At 48.0% G+C, this 15,755-nt stretch overlaps 1 protein-coding gene and 1 pseudogene across 3 annotated transcripts; both read left to right on the top strand.

The window, feature by feature from the left end:
• The first annotated feature begins 2 nt into the window (after positions 1-2).
• LOC144104243 (E3 ubiquitin-protein ligase UBR2-like) lies at positions 3-13,956 on the top strand. Of its 3 annotated transcripts, XM_077637129.1 has the most exons (7): positions 86-184; positions 5,470-9,275; positions 9,330-9,488; positions 10,105-10,275; positions 11,183-11,306; positions 11,758-12,812; positions 13,438-13,956. In XM_077637129.1, exons 4-6 carry the CDS (start codon positions 10,157-10,159, stop codon positions 11,866-11,868), a joined length of 354 nt encoding a protein of 117 aa, XP_077493255.1. In that variant the 5' UTR covers positions 86-184; positions 5,470-9,275; positions 9,330-9,488; positions 10,105-10,156; the 3' UTR covers positions 11,869-12,812; positions 13,438-13,956. The 3 variants fall into 3 exon arrangements, with proteins under 3 accessions (XP_077493253.1, XP_077493254.1, XP_077493255.1); XM_077637127.1 differs by lacking the exons at positions 9,330-9,488; positions 10,105-10,275; positions 13,438-13,956 and having other exon boundaries at positions 3-184; positions 5,470-5,553; positions 11,758-12,013; XM_077637128.1 differs by lacking the exons at positions 5,470-9,275; positions 9,330-9,488; positions 10,105-10,275; positions 13,438-13,956 and having other exon boundaries at positions 3-184; positions 11,758-12,013.
• LOC144104241 (uncharacterized) lies at positions 6,730-8,811 on the top strand (annotated as a pseudogene).
• Positions 13,957-15,755: the final 1,799 nt, after the last annotated feature.

Raw genomic sequence — 15,755 nt, 5'->3', positions numbered from 1 at the left:
AGATTATTGCGTCGTAAAACTGACCGTAAGCGATGATGAAAGCGATCTGGCACACTCGAAGGATTGACAGCGACGCATTGACTTCGACATCAGTTTTTGTTTACTGCAGTGGCTCGTTGTCGTCTGTTTCGCGAGCTCAATTCGAAACCGTCAGATATTTGCGCCTTTTCGGGCCTGACCAAGGGTGAGTCGCTCTTTGTAGCTGAGCTGCATATCTGGGGGGAGCTCCCATCATTGTTTTTTTTTCTTTTTTTGACAATCGGAGCGATGCCACTTTGCCTATTGCTACGGTACCCGCTGCCAACTAACCGACTGCGTCGCGTCGTTTAGACGCATTTCTTTTTTCTGCGCGGAAGAGACGCATTCAGTGTCCGGATAACGACCCGCATACGCGGTCAAGGCTGTCAGTGGGCTGGCGGTAGTTCGACGGCCCATGAAATACGACGGGCACGTAGTCGGTGTATCAGCTGTTTCTGCGGCATTCGGGTTGGTTGGTCGGGAAGCTAGCGGCTGGCTTCACGCAGAGCGCTGCGAAGCTCTCTCGAATTTCGGAACGTTTGGTTGCTGCCTTCTTTACGAGACGGAGTCACCAGGACGCGTGGCCTCGAGAGAAATGTCAGTGCGTTACGCGGTTTATTGTTGAATACTTTCTTCTTTTCTCACGGGTCCGAACAATAGCGCGTCTGGACGACATTCGCAGAATCACTTCGTCGCGCAGAGCGCCGAATCACGCTGCGTTTGCGCAATCAGCGCTCAGGGTGCGTGTCATAAATACGGTAGCGGCGGTTTCGAGGGGATGCACGGAGCGGCGGGCATCGTCGCGATGATTTTAACACTGTCGTGATCGTGAGCCGAGCTCTCGCTCTCTCGGAACGGGCCTGGGGAGCGTTTCCCCGTCCTTGACCTGTCGCCGCCGTGAGTCGCGGCTAGGTTGTTACACTTTGTTTATAGTTGGTGATCGGGGGCGGGCCGCGTGCACCGACATGCGGTCGCAGTGCTCTCGTGTTTTTCAATCTTATCTCCCCCAGCCGGAACGCGCGGCAGTGTGTTGTCGGGAAGTGGAGTTATGCTCATGAGAAGTAACGGTGTGTAGCGTGTGCGCGGCGTTGTGGTCGTCAGAAGCGGCTCCTTCTGGTTGCTGAAAGGAATCGGGACTTGGTGACGACTATCGCAAATGAACAAAAGGGTACTTTTCTGAGCTAGTAGGTTCATGTGGAACAGAATGCACACAGCAACTGAGACAGAACAAAGGGAGGGGAGGAGACGGACACAGCGTTGACTCACAATTGAGGATCCTTATTCTTGTCACGCAATAAATAGGCGAAAACAAGCACATCCAACACGTGGCAGACACTCCATCAAAGACTGACAACGTAGTACAAAACAGTGTAGATTAAAACAACTTGTAGAAGAGAAGTTAGAGAAATCCTGCCACTCTACCATCTTAATTGCTATAACTGTGTATTTCTTTTTGTGTCAATGCAACGGAAGGTTTGCTGGCGCACATGTCTGTCTCATGATAAACCAGAAATTCTTCAGCGATTTCCTGCATACGCCGATCCTTATTCTATACTGGTCAGTCTGGCGCTAGTTTAGTTCTGTGCATGGAAGCATGGTGTTTAAATCATTTGGCACATTCTCGCCTCCGAGTATATGCTAGCGTGCAGTCATCGCACAACACAGAGCCTTGTCAGCGGCACAAGAAACATAAAAATATCCTTAATTATTTCCCTTCTCCCCAGTCAATCCTCCTCCTGCTGCAACCACTACCCAGGGGCTGGCACAAACCGCTCTTGCGTCTTCTCTTAGTTCAGGAGGAGGAGTTTGCATAAGCACAGGTTGCCTCTCTCTAACATAGCTGCATTTTGAATGACTGATTTGAAGTCTGGATGATTGCCTTTGATTGCTTTTTGATTCTACCAGATTCCACTGGGTTGTTTAGAAATCCACTGGCTTCCTTCATGATTTGCTGGCTCCGTGTATATTCCTTCCTTTGTGGTATCTCCACCAGAAACTGCCAACATTGCTGCTCAGAAGCACTTCATTCACAGTTACATGAGCAGCTTAGTAAGGACCACATCATAGCTATTGAAAGCAAGGCAAGTCTTGCAAGCATTGGTTCAATACAGCTTTGGTATTGAGGTGGCGCCTGCTGCTGTTTCTCAGTGGCTCTTTCGTCAAAATGGTTTCCCGGGCTTGTTTGGCTTTCATGATGACTGAATACAGTGCTAACAAACACGTACCTGGAAAAGGAACAGTGGTGTCTGTTCCTCTTTCATGTGTGTATTTGTGTGCGCTGTATTTGTTCTTCAGTGCGAGCCGCTGCGGTGGCTAAGTGGTTATGGCGCTCGGCTGCTGTCCCGAAAGACGCGGGTTCGATCCCAGCCGCAGCAGTTGAATTTTGATGGAGGCGAAATTCTTGAGCCCCGTGTACTGTGCGATGTCAGTGCATGTTAAAGAACCCCAGGTGGTCGAAATTTCTGGAGCCCTTCACTATGGCGTCCCTCATAGCCTGAGGTGCATTGGGACGATTAGCCTCCATAAACCAAACCAGTCGTTTGTCAGTGCTTCGGAGTTTGGCTGCTAATACCAAGGTTTTGAGTTCGATCCTGGTCACAACCAATGAAGGTGAAATTTAAGAACATCCATGTGTTATGTGATATCAGTGCAAGTTGAGGAAACCCAGGTGGTCTACATTAATCCAGAGCCCACTACTGCAGCATTCCCTCTTAGCCCACGTGTTGCCTTGGGGGTGTTAGACCACACAGTTTACTATTTTGCAGTATTAAGGGAGTTGGGTGCATGTTGTCTATGAAGCTTGATCAGTTATGATGGAGCATTTTGCTACTTGTCCTTGTTTTTTTACCGTCGCTGCTGCACGTGCTGCAGTGGCCAGCTGTGCCTTCGAGGCCTGTGCAAATAATTCCTTCTCCTGTAGCCTCTGGTCCAGTGCAGCTGCTGGTTCGGTTCCCGGGGTTAGTCACGTAGCAGTTGTCCAGCTCCCTCACTGCTTTATGCTCGAGTGGATGCAGCTGCGAGAGGGCTTTGGTTTTGAAAAACGTTTTTTTTTTCGTGCCAATACGGGCCTCACTCTTTTTTGGTTTCCCGCTTAATATTTTATTTATTTATTTATTTCAGCATACTGCAGGCCCTTTTCGGGCCCTTGCAGGAGTGTTAACAAGGCATCAATGTGATCAAACACAAAAATACAAAGATCTTCTGTGATCTAAACACAAAAATAATAGAGAAAATTAAACAGAAAAGTCAATTTTTTCAATATAATTAACAAATAATTTCACGGACGTACACTTCACCGCATCTTCAGGCAGTTTATTCCAATAGGATATAGCATCTGGAAACAGGGAGTACTTGTGGATATTTACACGGCTGACTGGTTGACGGACTGTATTACTATGGTTAGTTCTAGACGAGTGTTTGAAAGGAGGGTGTAAGTATTGTGAATTTGTTATTTTGAAGTGGCCGTGAAGAAGCTGGAACAAAAACTTTAATCTTGAAATGATTAATATTTTGAAAGCATGGGGGCAGCCAGTATATATATATATATATATATATATATATATATATATATATATATATATATATATATATATATTTTATTGAATTTGTCAGCTGTATTTTGGTTACACATCGTAAGCTTCTCTCCTTGCTTTATCTTAAATCTGTGGTTTTATATCAGCTTGGTTTTTTCCTTTGTATACTTGTTCAAGCACTCTCGGTTCTCTGTGCCAGCTCATCCATCTCTGCCGTTGGCTCGGGCACAGCCTGCTCTTGCTTTGTTTGAGTTCCGGTCTCACCCCGTACATGAGGGAGAGGGAGGGAAGTATTTGTTATGTGAATTGGAAATGCACTGTGACATGAAGCTTGGGAATTTTTTGTGTGGAAGCGGAGTAACGTCCAGTTGTTCTGCTTCCTGGCGAGGTTTGAAAGTGGAGTGAGTGTGGCAGAGTATTCTTCATTTATGAATTGATGGGGAGGCTTTTTGGAGCGACGTGGTGCTGACAGTGTGTTGGGTTGGAAGCAGAAACACCTACATTGACCTCCTGGCGAAAAACAATGTTACGCAGGTTGTCTGGGGAGTGGGTGCCTGCGAGAATGTGGACTGCAGATATTTGTGTGTGTCTGTGAAAGGTTTTAAAATATCTGAATCCAGCATCTAGTAGATTGTTGGTCCTTGATTGAGTGCACACCATGTTTCGATTTTGTTGCATCTGGGTTTTTTCTTCTCTCCTGTGGGGCTGACAAGAGTGAGAGTTTGTTTAATAAATTGATGAATTAATAAATAAATAATGCACAATATTTAACAAGGTACTGAACAGTATGCACACCAGAAATGCCATTTCAAGCTGAAAGTAGCATGCCATGCAGATGATGAGGGAAGCAGTGGTGATGTGTGTTTAAAATCATCTAAGATATTTTATGTCCGCGGTTATAAATTCTCAGCATTAGGCAAGCTGGTGAGATGGTGCAGGATCAAACAACTTGAAAAGACAGATAAGGACACTGAAGTGGAATGGATGGGAGCCAGCTTTCAAGTGCTGCTTATTGGAAAACCAACCACTAGACAGCTGCAATGTGCAAGAGATTGTTATTATTATTGTTTTTAATAGAGAGCCACGTTGGAATTGTGATTAATGAGAAGAAAGCACATGCATGCACTTCACAGGCACAATTCGGCCAAATAAAGCAAGTGAACATATGGCACAGAGGTTATTGAAAATTAATTTACAGTAAATTGAGAAATAAGTGGCAGGCTACATGGGAAAAGCAAGTAAACAAGTTACATTTTCTAAAGCCCATTTTAGGAGAGCGGAAATCATGTAGACATCAAGAATGCTTTACAGAAGTTTTGTGTCGTGTACACATTGGACACACACACCTCATGCACAACTTCTTACTGACAAAGCAAAAAAACCTCTACGCAAAATTTGTGGTGGTGAACTCACTGTAAACCACATTTTATGTCATGTACAATACTTGTAGGACTGAGAAAAAATATTTTACATCAAGTGCTTGTTGATTTTTCACTTATTTTAAGGTTTCTTAACGAAGCCAGAATTTCAAACAAACTGCATATAGGTATTGCCTTTAATACAAGACATTCTAAGCCTCTATTTGGTGCATCGTAGCCTTAGTTGCTTTTACACCGTAAAACTGAATATAACTAACTGTTATTAACAGAGTCAAATGACACAGGCTAGAACACAGCAAATGGGGTGAGAATGTAATAGAGTTAAAGGGTGCGAAGGCAAACCTTGTAACCGAAAAAAAGAAAAGCTGACGTTCCGGGAATAAGGGATGAAATTATATGGGTGAACAAAAGGAATGTTTTGCTGCTGGGAACAGAATTCTTAAGCGTGGCAATTTGCTATTCCCCAAACCAATGGACTAGCACTGGTCAAACCCTGTTTCTTTCTTTTTTTGTTCTTCCACCCTCTGTTTGCTGTCCAGGGCCGCACAGGGAGAAAGGTGGATGTGCTGCACAAGACCGGTGTCACAAAATTCGGTGCATCTTCAAAAAACCCGGCGCTGCGCGTAAGCAATCGCGTCCGCGCGTGGTAAAATAATAAAAGAAAAACAGCGGGGAAGGAACCTTGGGGGTTGCGTAACTTTCCACTCAGCTCGCCGGAGCGGCGCCAAAGTAAACATAGACACGCGCGGCGTCGATTTTTCTCGAATGTCGGAGAAGTTTTTGCTTGTTTGTCGATGGAAAGGGGGTAACGTTGTGCACGCCAAAGTGATACCCTCCCCCCTTCGCTCCGGCGCCGATGACTCAGCGTGCCGCGAATGACCTAGATTGTTCTAGAAAGTGGTTTTCGAGCCCGGCCAATGGGGTCGCGTGCCCGGCCCAAGAAGGAGGAGGAGTTTGTGCGGTTGAAGCTGCGTGTATATGCGCGCCTGCCCTGGCGCGAAGAATAGACGCAGACTGCGCTTATAAATGAGGGGCTGCAACCGTTGTCGGTTAGCCCGAGCCACCGTTTAAGCTTCCGAGAAGTGCGCGCACTCAACTCCTGGGAGAACACCACTCGACCAGCCAACGACCAGCGAGGCAACGTGCGCCAGCCTGCGGATCGGCCCCGTCGTGCTCCTCAGGTCGTCGGACTGTCGCAGTGCCCGGTGAACAAATTGTGTTTTGTTTGTTTGTCTCTCTCTGTGTAAGTGCACTTTAGGTGCAAGATTTTGTTGAATTGTATCTGTCTCTATTGTGACATTGCATGAGTTGCATTGTATTTGTGAATCACTTTGCATGTGCTCGTACGAGTGATTGTAAATTCCTCTGTATCGACTCTTAGCTGTATAAACTTTGTTTTGTGAACCTTTGGCTCTGACCCATTCTCTGGCTTGCGACCGGCGAAAGCTGGGCACCAAACGGCCAACCCACTTGTCACTTGGTAGCTGGTCTCCGGCTTAGCTTGCCACGCTGAGTCGAGGGCATCTTCTCTGTGACCGAGACCGCTACCCCCACACGCTCTAAGGGTGTCTGGGAGCGCACGCAAAAGTACGCGAAGTGGTGACATATTCTGGCGTCCACGACAGGATGTTTGGTGCTTTGTGAGCTCGGAGAACAGAGAAAGAGTCGGAAGGAGTTTACGAAGAGGTCGGAAACGAGTGTTTAGCAGCAGAGCGATATTGTGAGGTGCCGCACTGAAGCGGTTATTAAGGTTCACCGTGTAGAGGTAGTCTTTGCCTTGAGAAGTTCAGTATCCAAAAATGAGCTTGAAGGAGCTAGTTGAGATTGGCACCCAGATGGGGATGGCCGGGGCTGAACTACGGAAATGGGTGAACCAGGAGAGAGAGAAAGCTGAAAGGGAAAGACAGAAGGCTCGAGAAGAAGCTGAGAAAGAACGAGAGAGAGAATTCGAACGCGAAAAACAACTGCTTGCCATGAAGCTTGAGCTCCAACGTGCTGCGAACCACTCAGCGGAAGTTCATAGCACTAGAGAAGAAGGCAGCGGCCTGCGGATAGATGCCAGCAGATTACTTCCCAGATTTGATGAAAAAAGGGACGATCTCGATGCGTTCCTCAGGCGATTCGAAGGGATTGCGGGAAGTCAGAATTGGTCAGACGGTGAATGTGCTACCGTTCTTAGCACATGTCTCAGCGAGGAAGCTCTAAGCGTATTCGGGTGACTTTCTCCGGACGATGCTACAAGCTACAGCAAGGTAAATGCCGCCTTGCTTAAGCGATTCCGACTCACTACCGAGGGATTCCAAGATAAATTCAGAGCAGGGAAGCCCACAGATGGCGAAACGGCAACCCAGTATGCGTCAAGATTAAGCCACTACTTTGATCGGTGGATAGAACTTTCAGAAATTGCTCAGGAATACAGTACACTTCGTGAGCTACTCATCAAAGAACAGTTCCTGAGTAGTTGTCACCCGAGCTTGTCGCTGTACCTGAAAGAAAGAAAAGCCAAGACTCTCTCCGAAATGCTAAATCTTGCCGACCAGTTTCTTGAAGCTCAAGGAGGAGCGAATCTGGCCAAGATTAAGAATACGAATTCGGAGAGCGCGGGGAAAACCGACAGTCGTGATGCCCGATTGAGCCCAAAGGCTCCACCAAGGTGCTACCTGTGCAACTAGTTCGGCCATTACGCATCTAATTGCCGCAAAAGCACTACGATCAGTAGCCCAACAGCTTGTTTTAAGTGCGGCCAGAACAGGCACAGAGCAGCGGTTTGTCCGAACCCAAGCAAGCCCATTCCCCAGGTATCGTGCGTACGGGTCTCCTCAGATGACCACCTGGAGGAAGATGAAAATGGCTTTGTACAACTAAAGAACGGCAAGAAGGTACCAGTCGTGAACGCCGTAGTGAACGCGCTGCCCGAAGCCGAAATGAACAGAATGCCTGTCCTTAAAGGGAAGGTAGGAGAAAAAACGATTACAATGTTGCGAGACACAGGAAGAAGCGCTGTAATAATAAAGATAAGGACCTCACTGGAACGAAGAGGCTCGTTTCAGCACTTGCCGGAAGCTGAAGTACATGTGCGGACTCCCTACTACAGCGGGAAACTAACTGCACTGTGCATGGAACGCCCCATATACGACCTCATATTGGGCAACATAAAGGGGGCGAAATTTCCAAAGGGCCCGGAAAGTAGCCACGAGACTGAGAAATCCGAATCCTGCTCTTCGGAACAGCGCAGTGATCGCCAAGTGAAAAGGAAGTGGCGAAGGAAGCGTGAGCGTGCTAGCTCAAGCAAAAGAGCAGCGAAGCAGACAGTCAAGCACGAAGAACGGAAGAGTCCCGCGGAGGAACATTCCGAGGAAGAAAAAACGTTTCCGCAGGAAGGAACGGGCACTGCAGCAGAAAGCTGTACGGAGCCGAATGAAAGGCCTCGGAATGGTCACAAGGAAGCAGCGAAACGCGAACAGAAGACAGCTCAAGAGGACAAGGTGTCTGAAACTCCGGCTAGGCTCAGCTTAGCGCAGGTTGTGGACATTTTCATCGTGCTGTTGTGCACATTACTTCAGCTGCCTTTCGATCACACAGGAAAATTCTGGAATGTGACCAAGAGGGTATTCACACCGGTCAATATTGTGAGCCTGTGTGCTTTGACGCAGGTGCCCTGGAATCCATTGATTGCCTTGTTTGTGTGTGCATGCCTTAGCGCACAATCCTTTTCCGAGTCGGAAAATTTATCTGGAGGGTTCAGGTGTTTCGCCCATGTTGACCGAGAAAAAGACCCGCGAGTTGAAGACACTCTTGTGAACTGTGAAGGTCCTCACGTTCGCATTACAAAAGCGCAAGTAGGAAATGTATCTGGAAGTATAGGTGCAAGCATCCCTTAAACTTGAATGCCCCCTGTTTGTGTTGTGCTAATGTGTTGCCAAGTTGCGGTATGTGTTGAAGTACATTGTGACTATTGTCAAGTGCCATGTATGTAAGAACATGATTGAATGTGTGTATTTTGGCATTCGCCATTGAGTTTGTGAGCGCAAGCATGTGCGCGCGAATTTTGTGTTTTGTGAATATTGTTGCACAATATTCTTAAAGGAAGGGGCAGTGTCGCAAAATTCACCCGGATGCCAGTGTGGACATGCTGCAGGCCAGCTGAAATGGTGTGCTCTGCCACGTGGGAGGAGGAGGCGGAGGAGAAGTTTGAACATGCCTTCCTCCCACTGACTTTGGGAACACCATGCATGTGGATCAGGCTTAGTGCGTGACCGTACCCAGCTGTTCGTCCTCATTTCTGGGCATGGAGGGTGACGACAAAGGCGGCCTGGCCCAGGCCCGACCTGGCGAAGAGGCGGATGTGCGGAGCCCGTATGGGTCGGAGGTGGATGCGGCTGTGGCTGGTTGGCTGAAGGTGCACGAGTGTGGCGCCCTGACCCCTGAAGTCCTAAGGTCGTTCTGGGCAGCACACGTGCCGCCCTTGCTAAGCCCACCCCCCAACTGCAGGCCCCTGGCTTTGGCCTACGATGGATGAGGTGGCACTCAAGTGGACACTGCTCGACTCGCTTGAGAGGTGAGGTGATGAACGGAATGGAAACTGAACTTTCCAAGTGTCTTGTTTTGTGTAGAATAGAGACATAGTCGGGACTTTCATGGTTGCCTAAATAAATGTGTTCCTTCTTGTCTGGTACACAGAGGCATGCTTTTTTGCGGAGGTACTTGTAATTTGTGATGCAACTCATGAGTACCCGCTGATATAAGTACAGTGTGCTTATCAGGTTCCTCCTCCCGGTCCCACTTGTCTGCATGGATGTTTTATGATGATGACAACGAATACACTTGGCCTGGAAACCTTTCTATAACAGCTAGCACTATAAAAAAAAAAAAGATGATGCAGTTCCACAATGTGACACTTAAGTGGGGCCTCCAAGACGAGCATTATAAATAACTAATGTGATGTAAGCGCAAGCATGGTAAAAACTGATTAAGAAAAAAAGAAATTTCATTTTAACACAAAGTTTCCAGCCTTTTCCTTTCGTCAAAACAATGTTTTTGGTTACAATGAACGACCAAAGTGTGGGAGGATATCAGAACAGATTGCGTGGATTCTAGCTTTGCCATAGAAGAAGTTTGTGTTTTTTATGTCCAGTGTGAACTGTGCTGGACTTGTCTTTACATGTTCTACGTAGGTTTGTCTGTGGGACGTCAGATCCGTGAGACTACTTTGAAAAGCTTCGACGGATGGAGTCTCCTATGACGCTATGCGGCCGGGTGCTCAAGTCGGGCGAACCCACGTACTTGTGCCGGGATTGTAATCTTGACCCCACCTGCATCCTCTGTGTTGACTGCTTCAAGAGCAGGTGCTGGGCCTGTTGTTTGTGGAGAAAAATGCTGCTGTTGCCACATTGTTACTGTTTGCCTGTCAAAGTTATGGGGTTTATTTTGAAAACTTTTTTTTATTTAGCGAGTTTTAGTTTGTTTAACAATGCGGTACCTGTCCACTGGCTCCTAAATAATACCCTGGAGGGTCTTGGCTTCGTCTCTTATCCTCTTAAGAAAAGAGGTTATTATTACTTATTGTAGCTCTTTGAGTGCATAAATGGGTTAGTAATTCCAAGCTGTTGATTTCATGTTGTGTCGCATACTCCTGCGTTGAAAACGGAATTGTGTGGACAAAATGTTTTGAACCATGCGTGCAAGTTTGAACTCAATTGCATTGTCATGTCACCCTGTGGCTTACTGTCAAGATAGTGCCTGGCACACTGATTTTATGCTTGCAGGGGCGCCTGACAGGCAGGCTGCCTATCACTGTTATGAACGGAATATATGAAGTTGCAGTTTTGACTTACGTTTAATCTCATTTTGTTGGGAGCACAATTAACCCACTTGTTTGAGATTACATTTTTGCGAACAGAGGGTTGGCCTCAGTTTGGCTGTGTCAATATGTTTGAACTTCTGCAGAAGTCATGTTCAGTGGCTTGGGTACCGACCTGTTACAAAATTGTGTGTTTTGAAAGCAAAAATCTTCCCTTTGCACTATTTTTGATCATTAACTTTCATGGTGATCATGCCATAAAACGAGGTCACCAAACAACAAGGTCACGTGCTCCTGCACCAGTTTCTTGCTGGTGGTCGGACTGCCCACACTCATTCCCCGAACTCATCCACTGAGCCATTCTCTGTACCGACTCACTCAACTTTCAGTATTGGTTCACTAAATGTTTGATTGTCTGATTTTCTTTTTCTTCCTGATTATTTGCACCGCAGTGAGCACAAAAACCACAAGTACAAGATGAGCATGAGCTGTGGGGGCGGCTACTGTGACTGCGGTGACCTCGAGGCCTGGCAGTCATCGCCGTTCTGTGAGACACATGGGCGCTCCAGCAAACAGGTGAGACCGGCAGCCTTTGTATAATGGTGTATGTTAAGCTGTCAGGGGGCACTGGATGTTTCCAACTGCTGACTATTACAAAAGAGCTTCCATGAATCCAAACTCGTTTGAAAAGCCTAGTTGGCAACCACTGCTTGTACTGTCTAGCATGTGTATACTCCAGTTGCCTCAATATCGTAGTGACATGAAGCAAACTTGAGCTGCTTTCAGTCGTGGCTGGGGGTTGTTGGCCAGGCCTGTGGCAGTGACCCTGAGGTGAAGCTGCCATTGTGCCAAACACTTTAAGAATAGGGAGGGTGGCCTTGCAGCATAAGAAGGGAGCATTGCAGCAATTTGCTGGTCAAGCTAAACTTTGAACGTTTGACAAGGACCTTCAAACCATCAAAGGCCATCAGTCTAGCAAAGGATGTCAACCTGGCGGAGGTGTGAACCTTCGAGGCCTTTAATGCAGGAAGGCAAAGATGAGGACGAGGAGGAGCCCAACCCGCTGAACCGCCTGCCCTCGGACCTGGTGAGCCGTGTGGAGCTGGTGCTGCGGCCAGTGCTGCTCTACTGCCACTAGATGCTCACCTGGACCAAGTCCACCGAGCTTCCCCCCGACCTGGCCCTGGCCCCTTTGGGCACCCCGGACACCTACGTCACCACAGAGCTGCAGCCTTTAACCTTTACACTTACATTAATAGCATCGCGACAAATGCTGTCCGAAGTACAACCAGGTGGGCTTTATAACTAAACAAGTGGCAATAAGCTATGCTAAGCCCACTGCACGCTGCCATTTTTTGTTTTGTTTTATTTGCTCCTTAGACAGCGTCTAATAGGAGTAAAAGGCTAAAGCCTAAAAGCTGGATGAGGCCTTGGTCCCTTGTGCAATTTATTGCATCAATGAACTGAACTCACAAGAGTGACAGTTCGGTCAGTAGTTCACATATCGCAGAAAACAACTTTCCTGAGTATGAAAAGCAAATACAGTAGCCGACGGGTAAGTCGGACTCCAATAATTCAGACTTGTAGGGTATTTCGGACCTCGATGAGGCACGGTCAGTCACCTCATAGAAGCTCATACACATTCGCGACGGATATTTCGGACTTAAAAAGTCCGAAAGTTCGATTTTTCGGCCATGTTATCGGCTTTTCGCCGGCGCAAAAGGTGCCATCTTGGATTGAGGTTGATTTATGCTGCAGTTGGCTTGGCTTGACACACTTTCGGTACCTCATTGTTGCCAGTGGAGGTTCCTGCGATCTCTGACACTTCGAGGTGGCAGCCGGATTGTCTTCACCGCCAACTTGCTCCTGTTGCCGCGTTGTCGCGGGCAGTTATCCCTTGTCCCATACGTTGAAAATTGGTTGTTGGGAAGGAAATTGTGCAGGAGCTGTCTCACATCTCGGTAGGAAAGGATAAAGGAGGGACTGAGAGAAGAAAGGAAAAAAAGAGGTGCCGTAATGGAGGGCTCGGGAATAATTTCGACCAGCTGGGGATCTTTAACGTGCACTGACAGTCCTGGCCTAGTGGTCTGGGCGTCCACCTCGGCTGCGGGAGGTGGTTGGTTCGAAACCCACCGCCGGACACCCACCAGTAAAAATGGGTACAAGCCACCCCCGGCCCGACGTCTGGCTTCTTCAGGGGTGTGTGCTTGGAGGAGGCTCCGCAAACCCCACGGCGCCCCTTCGGGGGCAAACCCAGTTTCGAACCACTCAGCCTGCAAAGGTGGTTCGTGTTTCACTCCCCAGTGAAGAGTTCGACTCAAGACTTGTACGCTCTAACCAGTGTCAGGTTCAAACACTATGGTCCTTCGTCAGAAGCGATTCAGAGTATCGCTACGGTCATGGGCTAGTCCGGCTTTTCGGTTGCCCGACTTTGTGAGAAAAAATAAAAAAGGGGGCCACAAATGGGCTTCTACCGCACGAGGCGGATTTAACGTTGTTGACAGCGGAACTTATCGCTGATCCATCAGAGCAACTGTGGTCAAGACCCTTTTCCCAAGCATCTCACCCAGAAGAGCCGAGCACCAGGCCGGGGGAAATCTTGTACCCATTAAAAACCGGTGGGTACCCGGCGGCACTGGGGATCAAACCCAGCACCTCCCGAATGCGAGGCGGATGCTCTACCACAAGGCCATCGCTTCGGCCACAGCACACGGGCGCCTTTGCGTTTTGTCTCCATCGAAACGCGCCCACCGCGGTCGGGTTCCAACCCGGGTACTCCGGATCAGTAGCCGAGTACCCTAACCACTGAGCAACTGCGGCAGGTCTCATACATTCACCATTCGCCGTTTCGTCACTTGGGTTTCTCTGACCGCGTTGTCCGAGTGGCGCTCAGTCTTCACGAAGTTACATCTGTTCGCTGTTTTGTGATTGCGTCCGGCGGTTCCGCCGCTTTGAAAGAAAGGTACCTTATATTTGCGTGTGTTTAATGAGCTGTGTCGTGCGCACTCGGATTATAGACAACATGGCCCCGCCGGCTCCGTCAAAGAAGCGTGGGAAGTATTCCAACTAAATGCGGTGATCTTGCTGTCTAGCGTATACAGTGAAAGCACAACCTTGGAGCAAATACAAGCGCAAATTGCCGCCAGCAAGAGGAATTTGCGGCAAGGTAAAATCAGTGACATTTTTAAGCCGATTTCGTTTCAATAAAGTGATTTTTTTGTACTTCACGGATTATTCGGACTGTTCGATTATTCGGACCATTTTTCGAGTCTTTCAAGTCCGAAAAATCGGTCGGCGACTGTATCGTCATTCACCACAGTTAAAGGGGTCATGACATGGTCGTTGTTCATATTGCAGTTTTCTGCTTCAGTAACTAATGCAAGAGCTTATGATTCAATTTCCGAACTTTGGCTGCCCTGGAGGCGCTGTATTTTCCAAAAAATACGATCGAAATTGAGACCGGGAGACTCCTTCCACCGGCAGCGACCGCCATATTGAAACCGCTCGTAACGTCACTAGCACGTGCACGGAGCAATGTCGTCTGCTCTCGTTGCTGCAATATGCGCAGCGAGGTCTCATTCCCCCTGTACTTTTGCGGGCGATCGAAGTAGCAGTCATCCCCCATATATGAATGACTGGTGCCGCAAAAGCATCGCAGTTTTTCTTCGGTATAAGCAGGGTCCGGTCACACTGTAGGCTGATGTGACAGCGATCGACGGTCGGTGGGCTGTTTGGTACGCAAATGCCATCGCTGAGGCACTGGTCTGTCACGCTAGACCGATGACGATGCCAGCACGATCAACGATTGCGTATCGTAGTAATGTTAAAGAGTCGGCGTAGTGGGAACAAGAAGAGAGTGGTAGTGGACTAGTTTGTATGACATTCTATAAAATTGAGAATTCTAAAACTTATTGGACCTCTTATTAGCCATGGCGACATACACGATGTGCGTGCACCAGCGAAGATGTACTTTCATTCAGTGCCTGCGCATAGAACCGATCGGTGAGGCAAGCGACAGGGGCAGAAAACACCGCAAGACGGTGCCGCTCGCCGCCGACGCCTCTGCTTGTACGGCCAAGCTAAAGCTTCACGCCCGGTGAGGCGACGGCCGAAAAAACTGCGCTTGTGTACCTTATCCGTATTGAAAAAAAGCGAAACAAGCGGCTACATATCTTCACACTTTGTTACTAATCAGTGAGGAACTTTTGCAATATTCTTGAATTTCGGTGGACGGTGGACCGCCTGCCCCTTTCGTGACGAGGCCTAGCAAGTACGCAGGATTCGTGTATGCAATTTCAGCGATTGCGGAGAGCGAGTTTGCAAGTTTTAGCGCCTGCAATGAGCTGTTGAGCGTAGTTTTGGCTACAGTGCCCTCAAAGCGACGACTGCCTACATCGCAGGACGCGAGTACAATAAGGGGGAAGTGCCGATACATGTGACCCGGTCTGCATAGCATGTGCAGAAGGCAGCCGGCAGCAGCTGTCGGCATCGACTGTGGACAACAAATCTGGTTGTTTTCATTAATTCAAGTAATGTCCAAACGTATTATTAGCTAAAATTAAATTTTGGTGACATAAGAGAAAGCAGATACAATTAGCAGAAAGCGCCGGTATCCTACGCGAGCGTTTCCCAAGCAGGCGATATAGTATCATCAGCGCTTATTGCAGCGTTATCATGGTGTGTAAATGAGTAAAAGTGCAATTTGTGAGCAAGAGTACATAAAATTTAAGATAAGGATAACCCACCTGGCATTTTATGCCACGCAAACGAGGAGTACAGTTTGTGCACAGCCATGTAAACAACCTCAGCGAACAACAACATGGCACATACCCACATGGGTGGATTGGCCAACGTGTAGTGGCATAAACAAGGAAATTTCCATAGGAGATTACGACCGTCTTGGTTGGTTGGCCTCAAACAGTGCTGGCACATAACCACTGCGGGGGAGTGGCCAAGACACAGGCGGTTAGTTGCTGGATACAGGAACATTTTGATGGGAAGGCAGTAGTAATAGTATGTACACTG

The sequence above is a fragment of the Amblyomma americanum genome, chromosome 9, assembly GCF_052857255.1.
Source record: "Amblyomma americanum isolate KBUSLIRL-KWMA chromosome 9, ASM5285725v1, whole genome shotgun sequence".
Classification (NCBI taxonomy): Eukaryota; Metazoa; Arthropoda; class Arachnida; order Ixodida; family Ixodidae; genus Amblyomma; species Amblyomma americanum.
Note: the sequence above shows the minus strand (reverse complement) of the source record. Positions and strands in the feature narration are given on the sequence as shown.